This window comes from Trichomycterus rosablanca, chromosome 23 (assembly GCF_030014385.1).
Source record: "Trichomycterus rosablanca isolate fTriRos1 chromosome 23, fTriRos1.hap1, whole genome shotgun sequence".
In the NCBI taxonomy this organism is placed as follows: domain Eukaryota; kingdom Metazoa; phylum Chordata; class Actinopteri; order Siluriformes; family Trichomycteridae; genus Trichomycterus; species Trichomycterus rosablanca.
Window position 1 is genome coordinate 2,725,477 of NC_086010.1, and position 18,496 is coordinate 2,743,972.

At 43.1% G+C, this 18,496-nt stretch overlaps 1 protein-coding gene across 2 annotated transcripts; it reads right to left on the reverse strand.

Annotated features, from left to right (window-relative positions):
* Positions 1–7,353: 7,353 nt before the first annotated feature.
* Positions 7,354–17,432, reverse strand: rab5ab (RAB5A, member RAS oncogene family, b). 2 transcript variants are annotated; one of them, XM_062985395.1, is made up of 6 exons: positions 17,264–17,432; positions 13,794–14,017; positions 11,468–11,619; positions 11,211–11,333; positions 10,264–10,357; positions 7,354–9,747 (listed from the first exon to the last, which is right to left on the reverse strand). In XM_062985395.1, the coding sequence occupies exons 2-6, from the start codon at positions 13,960–13,962 to the stop codon at positions 9,632–9,634; spliced, it is 654 nt and encodes a 217-aa protein (XP_062841465.1). In that variant the 5' UTR covers positions 13,963–14,017; positions 17,264–17,432; the 3' UTR covers positions 7,354–9,631. The 2 variants fall into 2 exon arrangements, with proteins under 2 accessions (XP_062841465.1, XP_062841464.1); XM_062985394.1 differs by having other exon boundaries at positions 13,794–14,022.
* Positions 17,433–18,496: the final 1,064 nt, after the last annotated feature.

Genomic DNA, 18,496 nt, shown 5'->3' on the forward strand with positions numbered 1-18,496 from the left:
ATCACACCATATTTACTCACTCACACACACTTAGGGGTAAATTAAACTAACCAGCTCTGCAGTGAATTATAACAATCTCGGTACATTTATATTTCCTCAACATCTCACATGTGCTTTCTCTCAGTATTTCTCTCTCACACTCTCTCCAAACTGTTGTACTGCTCTCAGTGAGCTCATAAAAGTCTCAGTCTGTAAAGCGTCAGAGCTCTACGGTTCCACAGACCTGGATGTAATGAAATTATCCAACAGGGTCCAATCCAACGTACCATTCAACCTGTTTAATAACCGCAATACAGCGAAACCAAGCTTTAAAAATGACTCCGCACTCCATTTATAAGAGAGTCCTAAAACAGTGCGTCTTGCATCGAGGACCTATAACACTGTATTTCAGGATCCTGTCAGGACGAGCACAACCGTAGCCTGTCACCTGTGAAGAGCAGACGATGTGCCCGGCGGACGGGTGACTCAGCAGGATGCTGACGCAAAAGTCTCCTGCCCATCAACTAGATTTAAAAACGTGCTGCATGCTGGTCAGCAACAGGTCCAGGGTCTGACCGAAGAACTGGGTTCGGTTGTCTGTCTCTTCTGGAGTCTCTGTGTGTGTTTTTAAATCTCAGGTCTCAAAAAACCTACTCAAAATCACTCTGAGTTATAAGTGTGTGTATACAGATAATACACGACCAAAAAAGGCCCTAAACATGATGAACCAGGGCTGATTTTTGTTCTAGGGTCACTATGGAGGCATCTCTGCACAAACGTTATGTGTCTACCACAAAAACCTCATTGTTGTGTAAAATAAATGTATTATTTTAAAATGATCCCAGGAACAATCTGTGTAATTCTGTAGATTAAGCGTCACTGTGGCGATCAGCCCAGATTTCAGATCTTTCTGGTTGGTTCCCTGGCATTTTCAAGCCAGCAGTTTGGGGGGCAATAAAGAGTAACATTTCTTAAGAGCAGGCTCTGAATGGGACGCCGCACAGTGGCTCGGTGGGTAGCCACTGTCACCTCACAGCAAGAAGATCCTGGGTTTAATTCCCAGGTGGAGCGATGTGGAGTTTGTATGTTCTCCTTGTGTCTGTGTGTGTTTCCTCCAGGAGCTCCTTCGACAGTACGAAGAAATGCAAATGCGATGAGCCAGAGATACAAAATGGTCTTTTGTTTTTGTATCTGTTAGTTCAAAATGCAGCAGCTCGAGTGCTAACTAGAACTAAAAAATTTGACCATATTACTCCTGTTCTATCGTCTCTACACTGGCTGCCAGTTAAATTTCGCATTGATTACAAAATACTTTTACTAACTTATAAAGCGCTACATGGTCTGGCTCCACAGTATCTGAGTGAGTTTATTAATTACTACAACCCAGCACGTCCACTTCGTTCACAAGATGCAGGGTTACTTATAGTTCCTAGAATTAAAAAGATCACGGCTGGTGGAAGAGCGTTTTCTTACAAAGCTCCACAACTTTGGAATAATCTTCCTGCCTCTGTTCGGGATTCGGACACAGTCTCAATGTTTAAGTCTAGACTGAAAACATATTTATTTTCTCAGGCTTTTGATTAGTATAGACAAAGGCGCAGAGCTTGGGGGTTCTTGGTCATAGAAACTTGTGGTGATCAGGGATGTTGGGTTGCTGTCGTCCTGCCTCTCTTGTCCGATCACTCAGGTTTGATGACGGTGGGGAGATGGGCGCTGATGTCCTGTGAAAGCCTTCATGACCTTGTTACCTGCTTGCTCTCCCTTTTAGTTATGCTGTAATAATTAGGGCTGCCGGAGTCTAAAACTCTCTGTAAAACTGTTTTACTTAACTAGCATTGTACATTATTAACTACATTCTCTGTTGTTTTACCCCGAGGGCATTCTGATGGAAACCTGTTTACCCGCCGAGGTTAAGGATTAAAGTCGAGACTGCCGGGACAACGATGCTGCTCCTGTCAGATGTGACGGGTCTGGAGTAATTGCAACGACAAGAAATCACTACAGACTTTATTGAAGACTAGAGCGGATAACAACTCTATTATTATTTAATTGTTTATTTATCTATTTATTACCAGTTATAACTTTTTGATTATTTAATTCTGTGTTTGTATGCTCTGTGTAAATCGTGTATTTATTTAAAGTATCCTCCAGGCCACCCAAGAAGGACGGGCCCTGCTGAGTCTGGTTCCTCTCAAGGTTTCTTCCTGTAATTTTCAGGGAGTTTTTCCTTGCCACAGTCGCCCTCGGCTTGCTCAACATGGGTATTTGTATCTGTTGGTCCTGGATTTTGTAAAGTTGCTTTGAGACAATGTCTATTGTAAAAAGCGCTATATAAATAAAGTTGACTTGACTTGGTCCAAGACTTGTAGCATAGCAGTTAAGGTACTGGAGTAGTAATCAAAAGGTCGCTGGTTCAAGCCCCACCACTGCCAGGTTGCCACTGTTGGGCCCTTGAGCAAGGCCCTTAACCCTCAATTGCGTAGACTGTAAACTGTCACAGTACTGTAAGTCGTTTTGGATAAAGGTGTCTGCTAAATACCGAGAATGGCCTGTAGATGGCACACAAGAGTCATGTTTAAATAATGCGTCTAAAGCACAAGTTCCTTCCTTTGTAGTTCTACAATTACTGACTGTAGTCCATCTGTTACTCTGCATGCTTTGTTAGCCCCCATTCATGCTGTTCTTCAATGGTCAGGACCCCCACAGGACCACCACAGAGCAGGTATTATTTAGGTGGTGGATCATTATCAACACTGCAGTGACACTGACATGGTGGTGGTGTGTTAGTGTGTGTTGTGCTGGTATGAGTGGATCAGACACAGCAGCGCTGCTGGAGTTTTTAAACACCTCACTGTCACTGCTGGACTGAGAATAGTCCACCAACCATGGGCAGCGTCCTGTGACCACTGATGAAGGTCTAGAAGATGACCGACTCAAACAGCAGCAATAGATGAGCGATCGTCTCTGACTTTACATCTACAAGGTGGATCAACTAGGTAGGAGTGTCTAATAGAGTGGCCAGTGAGTGGTCACGGTATTTAAAAACTCCAGCAGCGCTGCTGTGTCTGATCCACTCATACCAGCACAACACACACTAACACACCACCACCATGTCAGTGTCACTGCAGTGCTGAGAATGATCCACCACCTAAATAATACCTGCTCTGTGGTGGTCCTGACCATTGAAGAACAGGGTGAAAGTAGGTTAAAAAGTATGTAGAGAAACAAATGGACTACAGTCAGTAATTGTAGAACTACAAAGTGCTCCTATATGGTAAGTGGAGCTGATAACATGGACAGTGAGTGTAGAAACAAGGAAACAAGGAGGTGGTTTTAATGTTATGGCTGGTCGGTGTAGATGGTGTGTGATTGTATGTGATTGTACAAAATCATGGATTTAGTTTTAATAGCCCAAATTTCCAAATAAACCCTGTAATGAGGGTCAGAGAAAGAAAGAAACTCAGTACAAAATCAAGTCTCTCAAGACTGCAATCTGATTCAAACCTCCTGCAGGTGGTTCCACTTTGGTCCAAGATATTTTGCTCCTCATCAGGATAATGTGAGTCACAAAGCCTGATTTCTGGAGAGTCCAGTACATGGCAGCGGGGGGTTTCATTTTTCAAAACACAGGGTTTCCACATAATGTTCGAATGATTAAATACCAAATAAGTCGATACATAAATCCAGGACGGATTCATAATTCCATAATAATTGAAACAAACCTTCCGTCCACCACAACACTGCAGTTTTTTAACGTTTGTGTCGTCTAAAGAAACTCCTGCACTTCTTTATTTAAAGTTTTTGCGTTGATGTGTTGATAAAACTGGGGTCTCTGTTATTTGGGAACAGCTCAGTACTGCTGAGATTCGGGGATCCAGGGTGCACTTCTACACTCTGTGGCCAACAGAATTCGGTAATCTGACCATGAACTGGTTGGACATCCCAATAAAATGGTATTAAATTACACTGACCTCTGTGTGATCAGCTAGAACAGCCGCTCCTCTGAGAAGGCTTCTCACAAGACTTTGAACCATGTCTGTGGGAATTTGTGCCCATTCAAGCATTTGTATTTTTTTTCAGCTAGACCAATATATATATACCGATCAACCATAACATTAAAACCACCTCCTTGTTTCTACACTCACTGTCCATTTTATCAGCTTCACTTACCATATAGAAGCACTTTGTAGTTCTACAATTACTGACTGCAGTCCATCTGTTTCTCTGCATGCTTTGTTATTCCCCTTTTACCCTGTTCTTTAATGGTCAGGACCCCCACAGGACCACCACAGAGCAGGTATTATTTAGGTGGTGGATCATTCTCAGCACTGCAGTGACACTGACATGGTGGTGGTGTGTTAGTGTGTGTTGTGCTGGTATGAGTGGATCAGACACAGCAGCGCTGTATATACGTATATATATACACCAAATCCTATATATATATGATTTGGTGTTAATTAGGGGGCGGCACGGTGGCTCGGTGGGTAGCACTGTCGCCTCCCAGCAAGAAGAGCCTGGGTTCGATTCCCTGGCTGAGTGGCCAGGGTCCTTTCTGTGTGGAGTTTGCATGTTCTCCATGTGTCTACATGGGTTTCCTACCACAAGCCCAAAGACGTGCAGTCAGGTTTATTGGGCAGTTTTGGCCTGGCGGTTAAGGTAATGGACTACATTTACATCTTCTGCATCTAGCAGACGCTCTTATCCAGAGCGACTTACTAGTAATCGAAAGGTTGCTGGTTCAAGCCCCACCACTGCCAGGTTGCCACTGTTGGGCCCCTGAGCAAGGCCCTTAACCTTCAATTGCTTAGATAATATACTGTCACAGTACTGTAAGTCACTTTGGATAAAAGCGTCTGCTAAATGACCCAAGTGCGAGTGAGTGTGTGTGTGAGTGTGTGTGTGAGTGTGTGTGTGTCTGCCCTTTGATGGACAGGTGACCTGTCCGGGGGACCTGTCCAGCCTTTTGCCAAATGAATCGCACCCACCGTTTCGTTATCTGGCAGCCTGCCTGAGTGAACATCAACTCTTTATAATATTTTAATTTGAATAAATCCCATAAAAATGGGCCACCCAGTTCAGTGATAAAGAAATTGACCGGCCTGCACAGATCAACCCCATAAAAATGTTAAAAAGGCAACTGCAATTCATGCCTCTGGATACTGTACATCCCTGCAGTCATGTTCCAAACCCAGTAAAAGCTTTGTAGAAGAGTGAAAAAGCTGGTGAGGCAGCAGTGAAACACCAACACCCCAGGAATATGATGGTCAGGAATAAACACTGGCCCCTCAGTGCCACCCCCTAAACCCACTCTGCTACGTTCTTTTCTCCATCCTGTATCAGAAGTGACAGTAATGAATGCAGCGGCCCAGTCATCATTTTAATAGGACTGTCATCGTCGTGTCGTCTCAGGTCTCCGTCTGACGGGTGGGACGACTCGAGCATGCTGAGGCCTCATCAGAATGAGAAAGATAACGCGTGGGATAAGTTTCGACGTGTCAGCTTGTTTTGATAATAAAAAATACCAACTTAGCATCAGCGGAATCAGAAGCCTGGGGTGATACTGGAATATCGACTTATGTAAATTGGGACGCGTCTGATTTGCTTGTACATCGATTTGGATTTTGAAGTAATTTGTACATCGAAGTTTGCCAGGGAGTCTTTTGAGTCTTTGACATATTGACTTAAACTATGTGGCCAAAAGTATTTGGACGCCTGACCATGAACCTGACGGTTAAAAAAAGATATTATTAAATTAGAGTGACCTCTGTGTGATCTTTCAGCTATAACAACAGCCGCTCTTCTGGGGAGGCTTCTCACAAGACTTTCAATTACAGTATGTCTGTGGGAATTTGTGCCTATTCAGTCAAAGCATCACAGCATCTGTATGGCTTCATTTCAGAGCTGTTAAATTTCTTTAAGCCGAGATTTTCTTCATGTCTTTATAGATCTTGCTTTGTGCACAGGGGTACAATCATGCTGGAACAGTTAAGGACCTTCCCTACACTGTTATACAAAGTGAGAAGCATATTATTTATTTTATACAATTGATTTATTACACCTGTTAGTAATTGTTGTGACTTGAATACGCGATTTCAGTTATTAGAAGGGGGTGGCCCAATAATTCTGTACATATGGCAGTGCTGCCATCTACTGGACAACATACAGCAGCACATGAACCTATATGCGATCGGTGGACTGGTCATTCTTTTCCCTCCAGAGTGACAAATACAGGACCAATAAACATTGGACACCTGTTTACCGACATTTGTGGACTAATTCATCATTTATATTGACAAACCTTGTGATCTTATAATAACAATTACTGACTGTAGCATATCTGTTCCCTGTACACAATTTATCACCCAAAGGATCCACACGTTGACCAGATGATCGTTTGAGTACCAGACCATTCTTAGCACTGTCATGACATGATAGTGCGTGTTGTTCTGGGATGAGTGTATTAGGTGCAGCAGTGTTGTTGGGGTTTTCAAATCCTGTTTAAACCCACTAGCCTTTTTATTAGGAACGCATGCTGTTTGCACTTGCAGTGAGTGTAATGAATGAATGAAGTGTCAGCGACAGTGGTAGCCTAGTGTGGGTAGAGCTTTAGGCTGAGAAAGGCTGAGAGTTCAAATCCCAGCTCTGCCATACAGGCCCTCGAGCAAGGCCCTTAACCCTCTTTGCTCCAGGGGCGCCGTACAACGGCTGACCCTTCGCTCTGACCCCAGCTTTCGTTGTACTGTAACTGGTGCGTGTATATAAACACATAAGGTGTTCTATAGTCTATTCTAACTTTTTGATTACATTGAGATAGAGGTGATTAAAAATCCCAACAACCTTGCTGCACCTGCTGCACTCATACAACACAAACTACTGTGTTATTACCAAGCTGGGGTCATTGCTGTGCTAAGGATGAACCAGCACTGTGGCTCTGAATTTGGAGCTTTCATTCCAGATCCCGGTCCCGAGCTAGTATGAGGTCTGGAGTCACGATGTGTTTATAAACATGACATATTTATTCTGTTTCAATCCCAAACTATGCACCATATGCACCAAACTATAGGGTTGTAATGAAACACGCTGTTTACAATCCCCCACATAGGTACCGATGTTACCTAGTACCTGCTCAAATCTCAGCTTTGCTAATGATCGGCCGACACCTCATAACCTCATTCCTCATAACTGCTGCAGTTACGACCTCTGCTGGCTGATCGATGGTGTCGCACAGAGACCGGGGATAATCTCTGTGTGCGATACGGTTCTCCACATGAACCAGCCTCGTGCAGGTCAAAAGAAGAAGTCTGCATACCACCGCACAAGTGTCGAATGGAGCTTTCTTATACTGGTACTGAATGATCGATGACAACAAGTGTAGACTTTACACGTACAATACACCGTTTATTTATTAATATAAATCACTGGCTGACAGATTCATGTATGCAGTCGACAAGACGTACTCTTTGGCCGCTGTTGGAAACCAGTTGCTAAGTTTGAGGCATGAGGCCTGTACAAAACCCACTGCTACAACATTTTACCTCCTTCCCCCCACGGCATTATGATGACGAGTTGATCATTTTAGGCTTGCAGTTGACCAATCGAATGACATTTCGTTGATCGACGTCGACGGTTCCTGATCTGCTCAGAATAACGACATTATAGAATCTGCCTGGTTTTGGGTGTTCAGCAAAGAGGGACACGGTGGGGACGAGACCGGAGAGCGCAAAGCTTCAGTGCAGGTCGACAAATGTTCCCGTCTAGTGAAGATGAGACGCAGGGGTAAAAATTCTTAGTCAGCATCATAATGCGCACAATGAGAAGATGGGAAAACCAGACCAGACGGTTGATGTAGCCCAGATTTGCATCTCTTGAATCAAATTGTTAGAATATTAAAAGAGCTTTGCAAGGTTTGTTTATATCTCTTGATGCCGCAACACTATGAATTTAGGATAAAAGTCTGTGTTAGAGCCTGCCATGTTTGCATTTGTGTTGATGATACTCCGTTTTATGTTCCTCAGATTTTTCCACACGATTTGTAACAGTAAGAACGATAAAAATACTGAACAGCGGACGTTCGACATCAACCGAATGCAACCAAACGCCCGACCAGTGTTGATATCGCAAGTTGGAAATTCTGGAAGGCCTGGATGTCAGCTAGTCCGAGACTGTGACTACTGTGATTACCGTGATAACGGCGACAGGTAGAGGGCGACACTGAGTCACAGTCTGTATTGGATAGCATTGTTAGCACAAAAGCTTGCCAGTTGGGGGTTTTGTGCTCGTACGTTTACACCGAGGGTGCTTAGTTGCTCAGAGGTCCAACGGTGGGGGCTTGGCGGTGGTGGGGCCGGAACCAGCAATCGTTTGAAGCTGCCACCTCCCACGTTTGGATCATTTAAATTAACGCAGCAATTTATCTGCCCAGAAGAAGATTTAAAGTAGAACGCTCTTTGGGAGAAACTGGACATTGTATGGACATTGTGTTTCATGGTGGGACTGCTAACAGGACTTACTGTATTTATTTTTTTATTAGGATTTTAACGTCATTTTACACATTTTGGTTACATTCATGACAGGACAGGTAGTTACTGCTTACACAAGATTCATCAGTTCAAGTCTTTATTGTCAAACACAGTCATGGATGATTTTGTATCTCCAATTCACCTCACTTGCACGTATTTATACTGTGGGAGGACACGGAACTCCTCAGGGAGAACGTACAAACCCCACACAGAAAGGACCCGAACCGCTCCATCTGGGAATCGAACGCAGGACCTTCTGGCAGTGAGGTGACTGAACGAACTGCAGACGTTGTAGAAACAGTGAGCGAGATCTATGCTGCATTGGACAACTATAATTTTTTTTATTTTATTTTATTTCTGGGCTGAAACAGTTCACAGATCCGTGGTTTATGGTTTGGTTGGACATTTGAATCATTATTTTGGGAATATGGCTTGGTAAAAACACCACCATATGAACATCTGAACCTCTCCCCTTTTAGTGTAATATGACCGTTTGGCATGAGACTGTTATAGCAAGGAAATAGAAACCAAAGCGTTACATGATTACATGATCAGAATTCTTCTCTCGCCGAAACCCAGACCACTGGACGAACGGGCGAGACATGCATACGTCCGTCTGACTTTGTACACCACTACAATTTAGGTCGCGTCTTCATTTCGGATCAGACAGCTGATTGATTTGGGTATCCTCCCACGTTATGGCACGTGAACACGCAGAAGCTGCACGTCCTGCAGAGCCGAGAGGAAGATACGAGCGCCGACGGCCACCCAAACCCGTTCAGAAAGGACACACGACCGGGCCTCCGCTTCCTTAATACTAAACGATACGCACACGCACTCTCACACACACACACTCAGGGTTTCATTCGTTTCACTCGAGCTCATCCTTGCTACCTGTGCAGTTGTGTTAGGTTAAAAACGTGTACTTAGGCTTTGTAGTGATACATGCATCCGTTATACTGAAGTACTTATAATTTCTTAAAAAAGAGAAGAAAATAAAGAGAAACGTTAATAGAAACAGAGCTATACAGAGTCTTTAGGAGTTCCACGGAGCCAGGGGTCGGAAGGATGCACCCCGTGTCCAGAAGTGATGCAGAGTTAGCCGGGAGGCGATCGCGGTGCGTGACGGGCGGTTAGTTGCCGCAGCACGACGCTTTGGCGGGCTGTGCCGTCTCCGCCAGGTCCACTCCTCGATTCCGGGCCGGGTTCGTCCCGCCGGCCTGCGGCTCGTTCTTGGGGAGCTTCTTTGCTGCAAATGAAAGAGCACAACGTCATTAAAAAAAAAAACACAAATACATTTGGGATGAAACAGAAAGACGACCGGGAGTCAGGCCTTCGGGTCAAACATGAGTGTGTGACCTTATACATGCTGTTCGGACTGAACAGGAACAAACCCCCACAGGTACACTCCGAAATCATGCAGAAAGCCTCCTCATGCTATTTATACTGAACAGGCACAAATCCCCACAGATACACTGCAGAAAGTCGTCCCACAAGAATGGTTCAATGAATGGTTGTTCAATAAATATTTTATAATAATGCTCATGGTTTGCTAAATGCAGTATATGGCACATATGACTTCGTAGGCACAAATTCCTACAGACACACTTCAAAATGTCGTGTAACACATTCACGTTCAACATCCAACACTACACTTTTGCCCATAGCTTTAGAATGGGATGTCCAATTAGCTCATAGTTGTGTGTCCACATACTTTTGGCCTTATACTATGTATATATATACTGTATATCTGTGAAGTACATACCGATAGCCATGAAAATCTCGTTCACGTTCATCGACGTTTTCGCTGACGTTTCCATAAACAGCAAACTGTTATCGTCTGCGTACGACTGTGCGTCCTGCAAACACACACACACACACAAGCTTTACTATAAACAATATAGAATTAGGGTGGTAATCAGTAACAATGAAACACCTAAAACCTGCATCTTAACTACTTTACAGAAATCAAGCAGTAAAACATTTCCAGAAAAGATGGGACACTTCCTAGAAGTTGAGGGCATCACATTCAGTTATTCTTTGCACTTTTATCAGTAAAACAAAATTTCAGGCTGGACGGTGGCTCTTTGGGAAGTCCTGGGTTCGATTCTTAGGTTAAAAAGTTCGGATTCTTTATGTGTGGAGTTTGCATGTTCTCCTCGTGTCTGTGTGAGGTTCCTCAGGGAGCTCCGGTTTCCTCCCACAGTCCAAATACTACCTATCCTGTCATGAAGTGTGTAACATTACCTTAAAATCCTAATAAACAAAACAAACAAATAAGTGTCTTAACTTTTCTGGAAATGGGGTTTGTAAATTCCAAATTTTCTTTAGCATCTATTTCACACAGAATGGGAGGTTGGGTATGTAGCCAAAACTGCCACGCCCTCAGTGCTGGTCCCAAGCCTGAATTAAAAACGAGGGTTGCGTGTAGATAGATAGATTGATTGATTGATTACTGGTTACACAAGATTCATCAATTCAAGTTTAATATCAAACACAGTCACTTGCACCAGAGAACACAGAGGAAACCCTCACGGACATGAGGAGAACATGCAAATTTCACATAGAAAAGTCCACCTGGGACTCGAACCCAGGACCTTCTTGCTGTGAGGCAACAGTGCTACCCATCAAGCCTCCCCCAGACCAATGTGGATCAGATCTGCTGTGCTGACCCCTTGTATATATCAGTTAATAAGGAAAGAAAGGACGGACCTGGAAGTCCAGTGCTCTCTTGTTGGCGAGGTCTGCTTTGTTTCCAGCCAGCGCTATTACGATATTAGGACTGGCCTGCCTCTGCAGCTCTTTAACCCAGTTCTTTGCACGTGTGAATGATTCCTGCCAGAAAATAAAACAAGCATTAGCGCCCGTTATCCTCTCCCGTCACTCCTGCGCTCCGAGTGCACCCGGTGCTGCCGGCTCCGAGCCAGGCCACCACGCTCGGTGCGTGATGGGAGCGCGGCCCTACTCACTTCGTTCGTGATGTCATACACCACTATGGCTGCCTGCGCGCCCCGGTAATACATCGGCGCCAGGCTGTGGTAGCGCTCCTGTCCGGCTGTGTCCCAAATCTCAAACTTCACCGTCGTGTCATCTAAGCATACCGTCTGAGTCAGGAAGGCAGCTGGATGGAGGAGAAGGGACAGAGTCAGATTACACTGAAATGCAGAATCTCTTTGTCCTTCAGTTTTAATGTTTCATTGTCTTTTGTTATCTGATATTCCTTTATTTATCTGTTATATTACAGACTGCGATGAGCTGGAGTCCCGTCTACTGTTTTTCTTTTTTTTTTTTAATGCTTTGGCCCAGTGTTTCCATGTAGGCTCTGAACTTATAACATCCCTGATTAAAGTAAACAATATATGAAAATGAATGAATTCAAATTGAATTTATTTTTTAAACTACCGTGATAACTATATTTAATCACTTTAAAATGTAAGAAACATAGGAATATAAAACCACTTACTGAAAAACACAGAAATATCAAAAATATATAAAACTTTATTAAACTAGAATGAACCAATAGCATTTTCCATTCTGATACCAACAATAATCAGCTTCTCTGATCACAGCAAGAAGGTCCTGGGTTCGATCCCCAGGCGGGGCGGTCCGGGTCCTTTCTGTGTGGAGTTTGCATGCTCTCCCCGTGTCTGCGTGGGTTTCCTCCGGGAGCTCCGGTTTTCTCCCACAGTCCAAAAACATGCAGTCAGGTTAATTGGAGACACTGAATTACCCTATAGGTGAATGGGTGTGTGTGTGTGTGTGTCTGCCCTGCGATGGAATGGCGCCCTGTCTAGGATGTTACTGCGTGCCTTGCGCCCATTGAAAAGCTGGGATAGGCTCCAGTGCCCCCCGCAACCCTGACTGGATAAGGGGTTAAGAAAGTGAGTGAGTGAGTGAGTGAGTGTTTTCTTCCTCTTTTCACCCAATTCTGTTTCCAATTGGAGTTTATTCCTCTCGTCGCTGCTGGAACGGTCACCCCCAATCATGTCACACGCCCCCTCCGACATGTAGCCTAGTGGTTAAGATACTGGACTAGTAATCTGAAGGTCGCAAGTTTAAGCCCCCACCACTGCCAGGTTGCTGCTGTTGGGCCCTTAATAAAGGCCAATAAACATCAATTGCTCAGACTGTATACTATCAAAGACTGTATTATGTCGCTTTGGATAAAGGCGTCTGCTAAATGCCGAAAATCAGCCATCCCCCGTGCAGACGCCCTTCCTGGCCAGCAATCTTAACAATGGTGGGCTAGCGTGTTTTATATCTGCTCCACTCGAGCGCAATCTTGATGTTCTTCATGACAAATAAAATATACTGAGCTTGCATGAAGAAGTTCATATGGCACCATCAAACAGATCATGTGTGCCTGTGTGTGTCAGAGATCGGAATCGGGCCCGATCGAGGCATTTTTTAACTGATCGGTATCGGCTTTACTAAGCCCGATTCTAAGCCCGATCCTTCGTTTTACGTCAGCGGTCAAGCAGGTGTCGTAAACGGAGAGTCCAGCAGTGAAGTGTAATGTCTGCAATGCGAGCGTTTCACGAGGCGGTGGGAGCAGAGCTGCGTTCATTACTGTAGAATTTTACTGTTTATATGGTGTGTGAGTCGAGGATCACTCCGGTTTACAAAACAATCACTTTTAATCCGAGTATGAAAACTTCAGGGGGCGTAACATACAGCGTTACCATGTTACAAGACTGAACGACAACTCAGTATCAAGCACTCCGATTGGCTTAGTTACAACACGCCTACAAGTACGGGGGCTCATAAACAAACCAGATATCATTTAACCAAACGATCTAGAAATCTGATACGGCACCTAAAAAATAAACACTCAGCCGAATACAGCGAGTTTATTATTATATGATGAGAAGAGGAAGCGGCCGTCCGCTAACACGGCAGAGATGCTGATTTTCCTCAGAAAGAACCTTCACTTCATTTTGAGTATTCTAGTTTTACTACTACAATGCTGCACTAAGTTTGTTTACTTTTATTTTGTAAAAATAAAAGAACATTAAGCAATAGCTTGGATGCAGGCAATTTTTCCCTTCAGCACTGCAGAGCTATTCAGTTGTTAAACATGTACACTGGATTAATTTGAATAACTGTAATGTACTTGATGTGTGCACTGTGTGAACAGTGTTATCTAGTTCTTATCTAGACAATATCTAGAAAATACAAGTATCGGTTTGAGACTCGGTATCGGTATCGGATCGGGATCAAAATTAATGATCGGGAACAAAAAAAACGTGATCGGGACATCCTTACTCCTCACTGCTCCTGCGAGAGTGATCTTACCTCCTATCGTGCTCTCCTGGAACTCATGGAACTGGCCCTTGACGAAGCGCAGCACCAGGCTGGACTTGCCCACTGCAGATTCTCCGAGGAGCACCAGTTTGAACTGACAGATTTTGTTGCCGGCCGAGTTCGGCCCGTTAGGTCTCGTTGCGCCGCCTCTTCCTGCCATGACCTGTCCACCAGTCCCCTGTTCCGACTCGGGCTTGATCTCGGCTGATGTGACTCTGAACTGGGAGAAAAAGATTTTTTTTTAATGTGTAAAGCAGCAGTTTTATTCACAGTAACTCTCATTCCTGCTCTGCACATGCCCAGACCATCCAATCTTGTCATCCTCACTTTGTCTCCAAAACAGCACACCTTCGCTGACCACCACCAGCATGTCTGAGCAAAAATCAAAACTGATCTGAGTAGGCCATATTTTTCAATCATTAACTGTCCAGTTTCAGTGATGCTTCACCCATTGGGGACAGTGGTAGCCACTCTGCCATGCAGCCACTTTCGGGTCCTTGGGCAAGGCCCTTAACCCTCTCTGCTCCAGCTTCCAAACAAGTTGGGATATGCAGAAAAAGAATTTCATTGTACTCAGGGGACAGTGGTAGCCTAGTGTGTAGAGCTTTGGGCTATCAACCGGAAGATTGGCGGTTCAAATTCAGGCTCTGTCTGAGAATTTCATTGTACTGTACACGTGTATATGTAAATATGACAAATAAAGGATATCTTATATCTTATCTTGTATATATGACAAATAAAGGCGTCCTATTCTATTCTAATCTCAAATTTGTTTCCGTCTGATAGGTGTGAAACCCAAACAGCGTCATCGCTTGTTGTGTAATACTTTCTGAGATGCATTTCTGCCCACCAAGACCATAAAGTGGTCAGTGGAATCGCTGTGGTCTTGATGTCAACTCACAGAATAGTTACTCAGATCAGAGGGTTTTTTTCCAGTCTGATTGTTACTGAAGCTCTTGAACAGCGTCCATAGGATTTTATGCATTACGCTGCTCCTGGGTGACCAATTGAATAAAAATGTAATTGAGCAGATGTAGAGATGAGTTATTAATAAAATGGCTGGGCGGAGAGTTTAAATAGTCAGCTAGTTAACACACTATATGAGGCTGTAAGGGTTGTAGCTGCTGTGGCAGTTGTCGCATAGGGGTTAACGTACTGGACTAGTAATCAGAAGGTTGCTGTTTCAAGCCCGACCACTGCCAGATTGCTGCTGTTGGGCCCTTAAACAAGGCCCTTAACCCTCTATTGCTCAGACTGTATACTGTGGGACAAGAATGATGGGTCCCTGCTGAGTCTGGTTCCTCTCAGGGTTTCTTCCTATAATTTTAAGAGAGGTTTTTTTTTTTTCTGCCACTGTCGCCCTCGGCTTGCTCAATAGGGGTTTTTGGTCTGTTGGTCCTGGATTCTGTAAAGTTGCTTTGAGACAATGTTCATTGTAAAAAGCGCTCTATAAATACATTTTGACTTGACTACCGTAAGTTACTTTGGATAAAAAATTTAAATAAAAAATGTAAGGTCTCAGCCTAAGTCAGGAAGAAATCACAAACTTTCTGCTAATGCTGGGATGTACTATGACACTGTTTATAGTCGAGCAAGCTTTATATTGCCACACTGCTTAGCAAGGAAGACGTGTTTATGGCTGGCTACAGATGGGGTGAGCTGAGTCACAAGCATTTAAATAGTAAATTGTAGAAAGAAAACAGTTTTAGAAACATAAAGAGGGCGTCCAGTAGGGCTGGGCGGTATGGTGGTGCATTCGGTATACCGTAACATAGTTAATTTTAACAGCTGTAGGCTTTAAAGGCAGCAAATCGATATTGTTCACCGCTAAAAGCGCTATGGAGCGCCGTGCAGATTAGATACAGCTCGGGTAGTGTTAGCATGACAGTGTTAAAAGATTGGAACAAACTGCAAGAAACTCTAAGGCTGGATAAATTTATTTCTATATTTAAGACAACTTTTAAAAAACAAATTACAGATATCTTAAGAGATACATGCAGCTGTATGACAAATTGATTCTTCTTTTATACTGTTGCTGGGTGATTGGACTATGCGTTGTTGTACTGTGATCATCGTTGTTTGTTTTCAATGTCTTATGTAAATTTGTTTGTATGATTGTTCCTCAAGAGGCTTTTCCTTTTGCCAGGCCGCCATTGTAAATAAGAAGCAGTCCTTAATGACTTGCCTGGTTAAATAAAGGTTAAATAAATATAAAATACATAAAATGAGAGAGGTTTCCTCAATATGGTGAAAATAATAAACAAAAACAGATGGAGGATGAAGAGAGGGAGACCAAATATGCACCGGAAGAACCTGCCAAAGTTAGAACAGACTAAAACACGATATACTGCACGGTCTGTCGAGCCACGACTTTTACAAACAACGACATCACGAACGCAGTAACGATCCACATATACATGGACACGATTCCTCTATAGACAGTCGAGAAAGAAGCTTTCAGAGCGATAATTAAAACTCTGGATTCCAGGTTTGTCTTACAGGGTGAAAAGACTTCAGGTCAGTCACTAAACCAACATTATAAGCGAACTGGAAGTCGAGATATTTAAAGTCGTCCACTTTTCTATAACAGACCAGTGGTCAAGTTGTACAGGGAGTTTGCAAAAGTGGTTTTATTTGTTAAAGTGAGAGCTGAGGGTCATTGTATAATACTTAAATATTAAATAAACAATAAAAATTGTATGTATTGCACCTGTTTCACACAAACTGAGGCCAAGGAAAGCTTATAGTCCTCAAAACCTTTATTATATACGTGCTGAAATTAAAGCTTTTTATATTCTAGGTACTTATGAGAGTAGAATCAGCCACAGACACGTAAAAAGTCCCAGTCATACCGTGATATACCGTGATATACCGTGATATACCGTGATGTGCTGTAGTTCAGCAACACACTGGCAAGCCTGTGATGTAACTTGAGGATGTGATTAGCAAACCGGGCTGCTAACAAACAAACACGAAAGCTATTTAAACAGCTAATATGAAAACAAATATATAATGTAAAGACTAATATTGCATCCAGACACATTAGACATGCCTTGTGACGGATGTATACTTATTATTAGCTTGATTTTGTACAGGTTTACGTCTGCTATTGACCGCAACAATGACCTGTTTTGCTCAGACCGGTGTTTATTTTTACAGTCAACATATTAGCAAGCTAACGGCTCCATGCTAACATCTGGGACCAGCTCGCCGTCTAACTACACAAATACGAAATGTCTAAAATCTCGCTCAAATTAAAGACTACTTAAATGTTTATATAAATGTCTAATTCGTTTCAATGTTTTACTTTTATTTGAGTGTATCGTTATCGAATAAAAGCGACAGGCCCGAATTTGAAGCGACGACATGCTAACGATGCTAACCGGCTAGTGAAAGAGAAAGAACCGTGATGAAGGAAAATGACACGGCACATAGCGCAACAGATCACCGCTGATACTCACCCGCTGTTCCGATAACAACCGCACGAACTCTGGACCGCCCGGCTGACGTTCAGAATGAAGTTAAATACGACTTTAAGCGCCCGGACTGGAAGTGGAAGCGGAACCGCTGCTGCAATCCGCTGCTGCAATCCGCCGCTGGTTTGCGCACTTCACTCCGCCGCCGCTGCCTGACACACCGTCAGACTGGAACTGACACCTGATGACGCGGAGAGCGAATCAGCCAATCAGAACAGAGAATCACTATTAATTCATGAGAACTAATAAAACGTATTTAATCAAAGTAATAAAAACATCAGTTTATATATGTATATTTGTCTGTCTATATAAGAATGTGTGTGTGTGTGCAGTGATAAATATGTCTGTATATCTGTTTCTGTTTGTCTATCTATATATATGTCTGTTCAGATATTTGTGTACATGCCTGTCTGTCTGTCTATCTGTCTATCTGTCTGTTCAGATATGTCTGTATCTATCTATCTATCTATCTATCTATCTATCTATCTATCTATCTATCTATCTATCTATCTATCTATCTGTCTGTCTAGAAAAATCTATCTGTCTATCTGTCTGTTTGTCTGTCTGTCTGTCTAGATAAATCTATCTGTCTGTCTATCTGTCTGTCTGTCTAGATAAATCTATCTATCTGTCTGTCTGTCTGTCTGTCTGTGTCTGTCTGTTCAGATATGTGTACATGTCTGTCTGTCTATGTGTATGTCTGTACAGATATTTGTGTACATGTCTGTCTGTCTATCTGTGTGTCTGTTCAGATATGTCTGTATCTATCTATCTGTCTGTCTAGAAAAATTTATCTGTCTATATGTCTGTTTGTCTGTCTGTCTGTCTAGATAAATCTATCTATCTGTCTGTCTGTCTGTCTGTCTGTCTGTCTGTCTGTATGTCTGTTCAGATATTTGTGTATATGTCTGTCTGTCTATCTATCAATCTGTCTGTCTTTCTGTCCGCTGATATAAATGTCTGTCTGTCTGTTTGTTCAGATATTTGTGTATCTGTCTGTCTGCCTGTCTGTTCAGATATTTGTGTACATGCCTGTCTGTCTATCTGTTCAGATATTTGTGTATATGTCTATAGATATCTATAGATGTGTATAGATATCTATCTATTTGTCCATCTGTCTGTCTGTCTGTCCGCCGAGATAAATGTCAGTCTGTTCAGATATCTGTGTATCTGTCTGTCTGTGTCTATCTATCTATTTGTCTATCTTTTTAAGAAAAG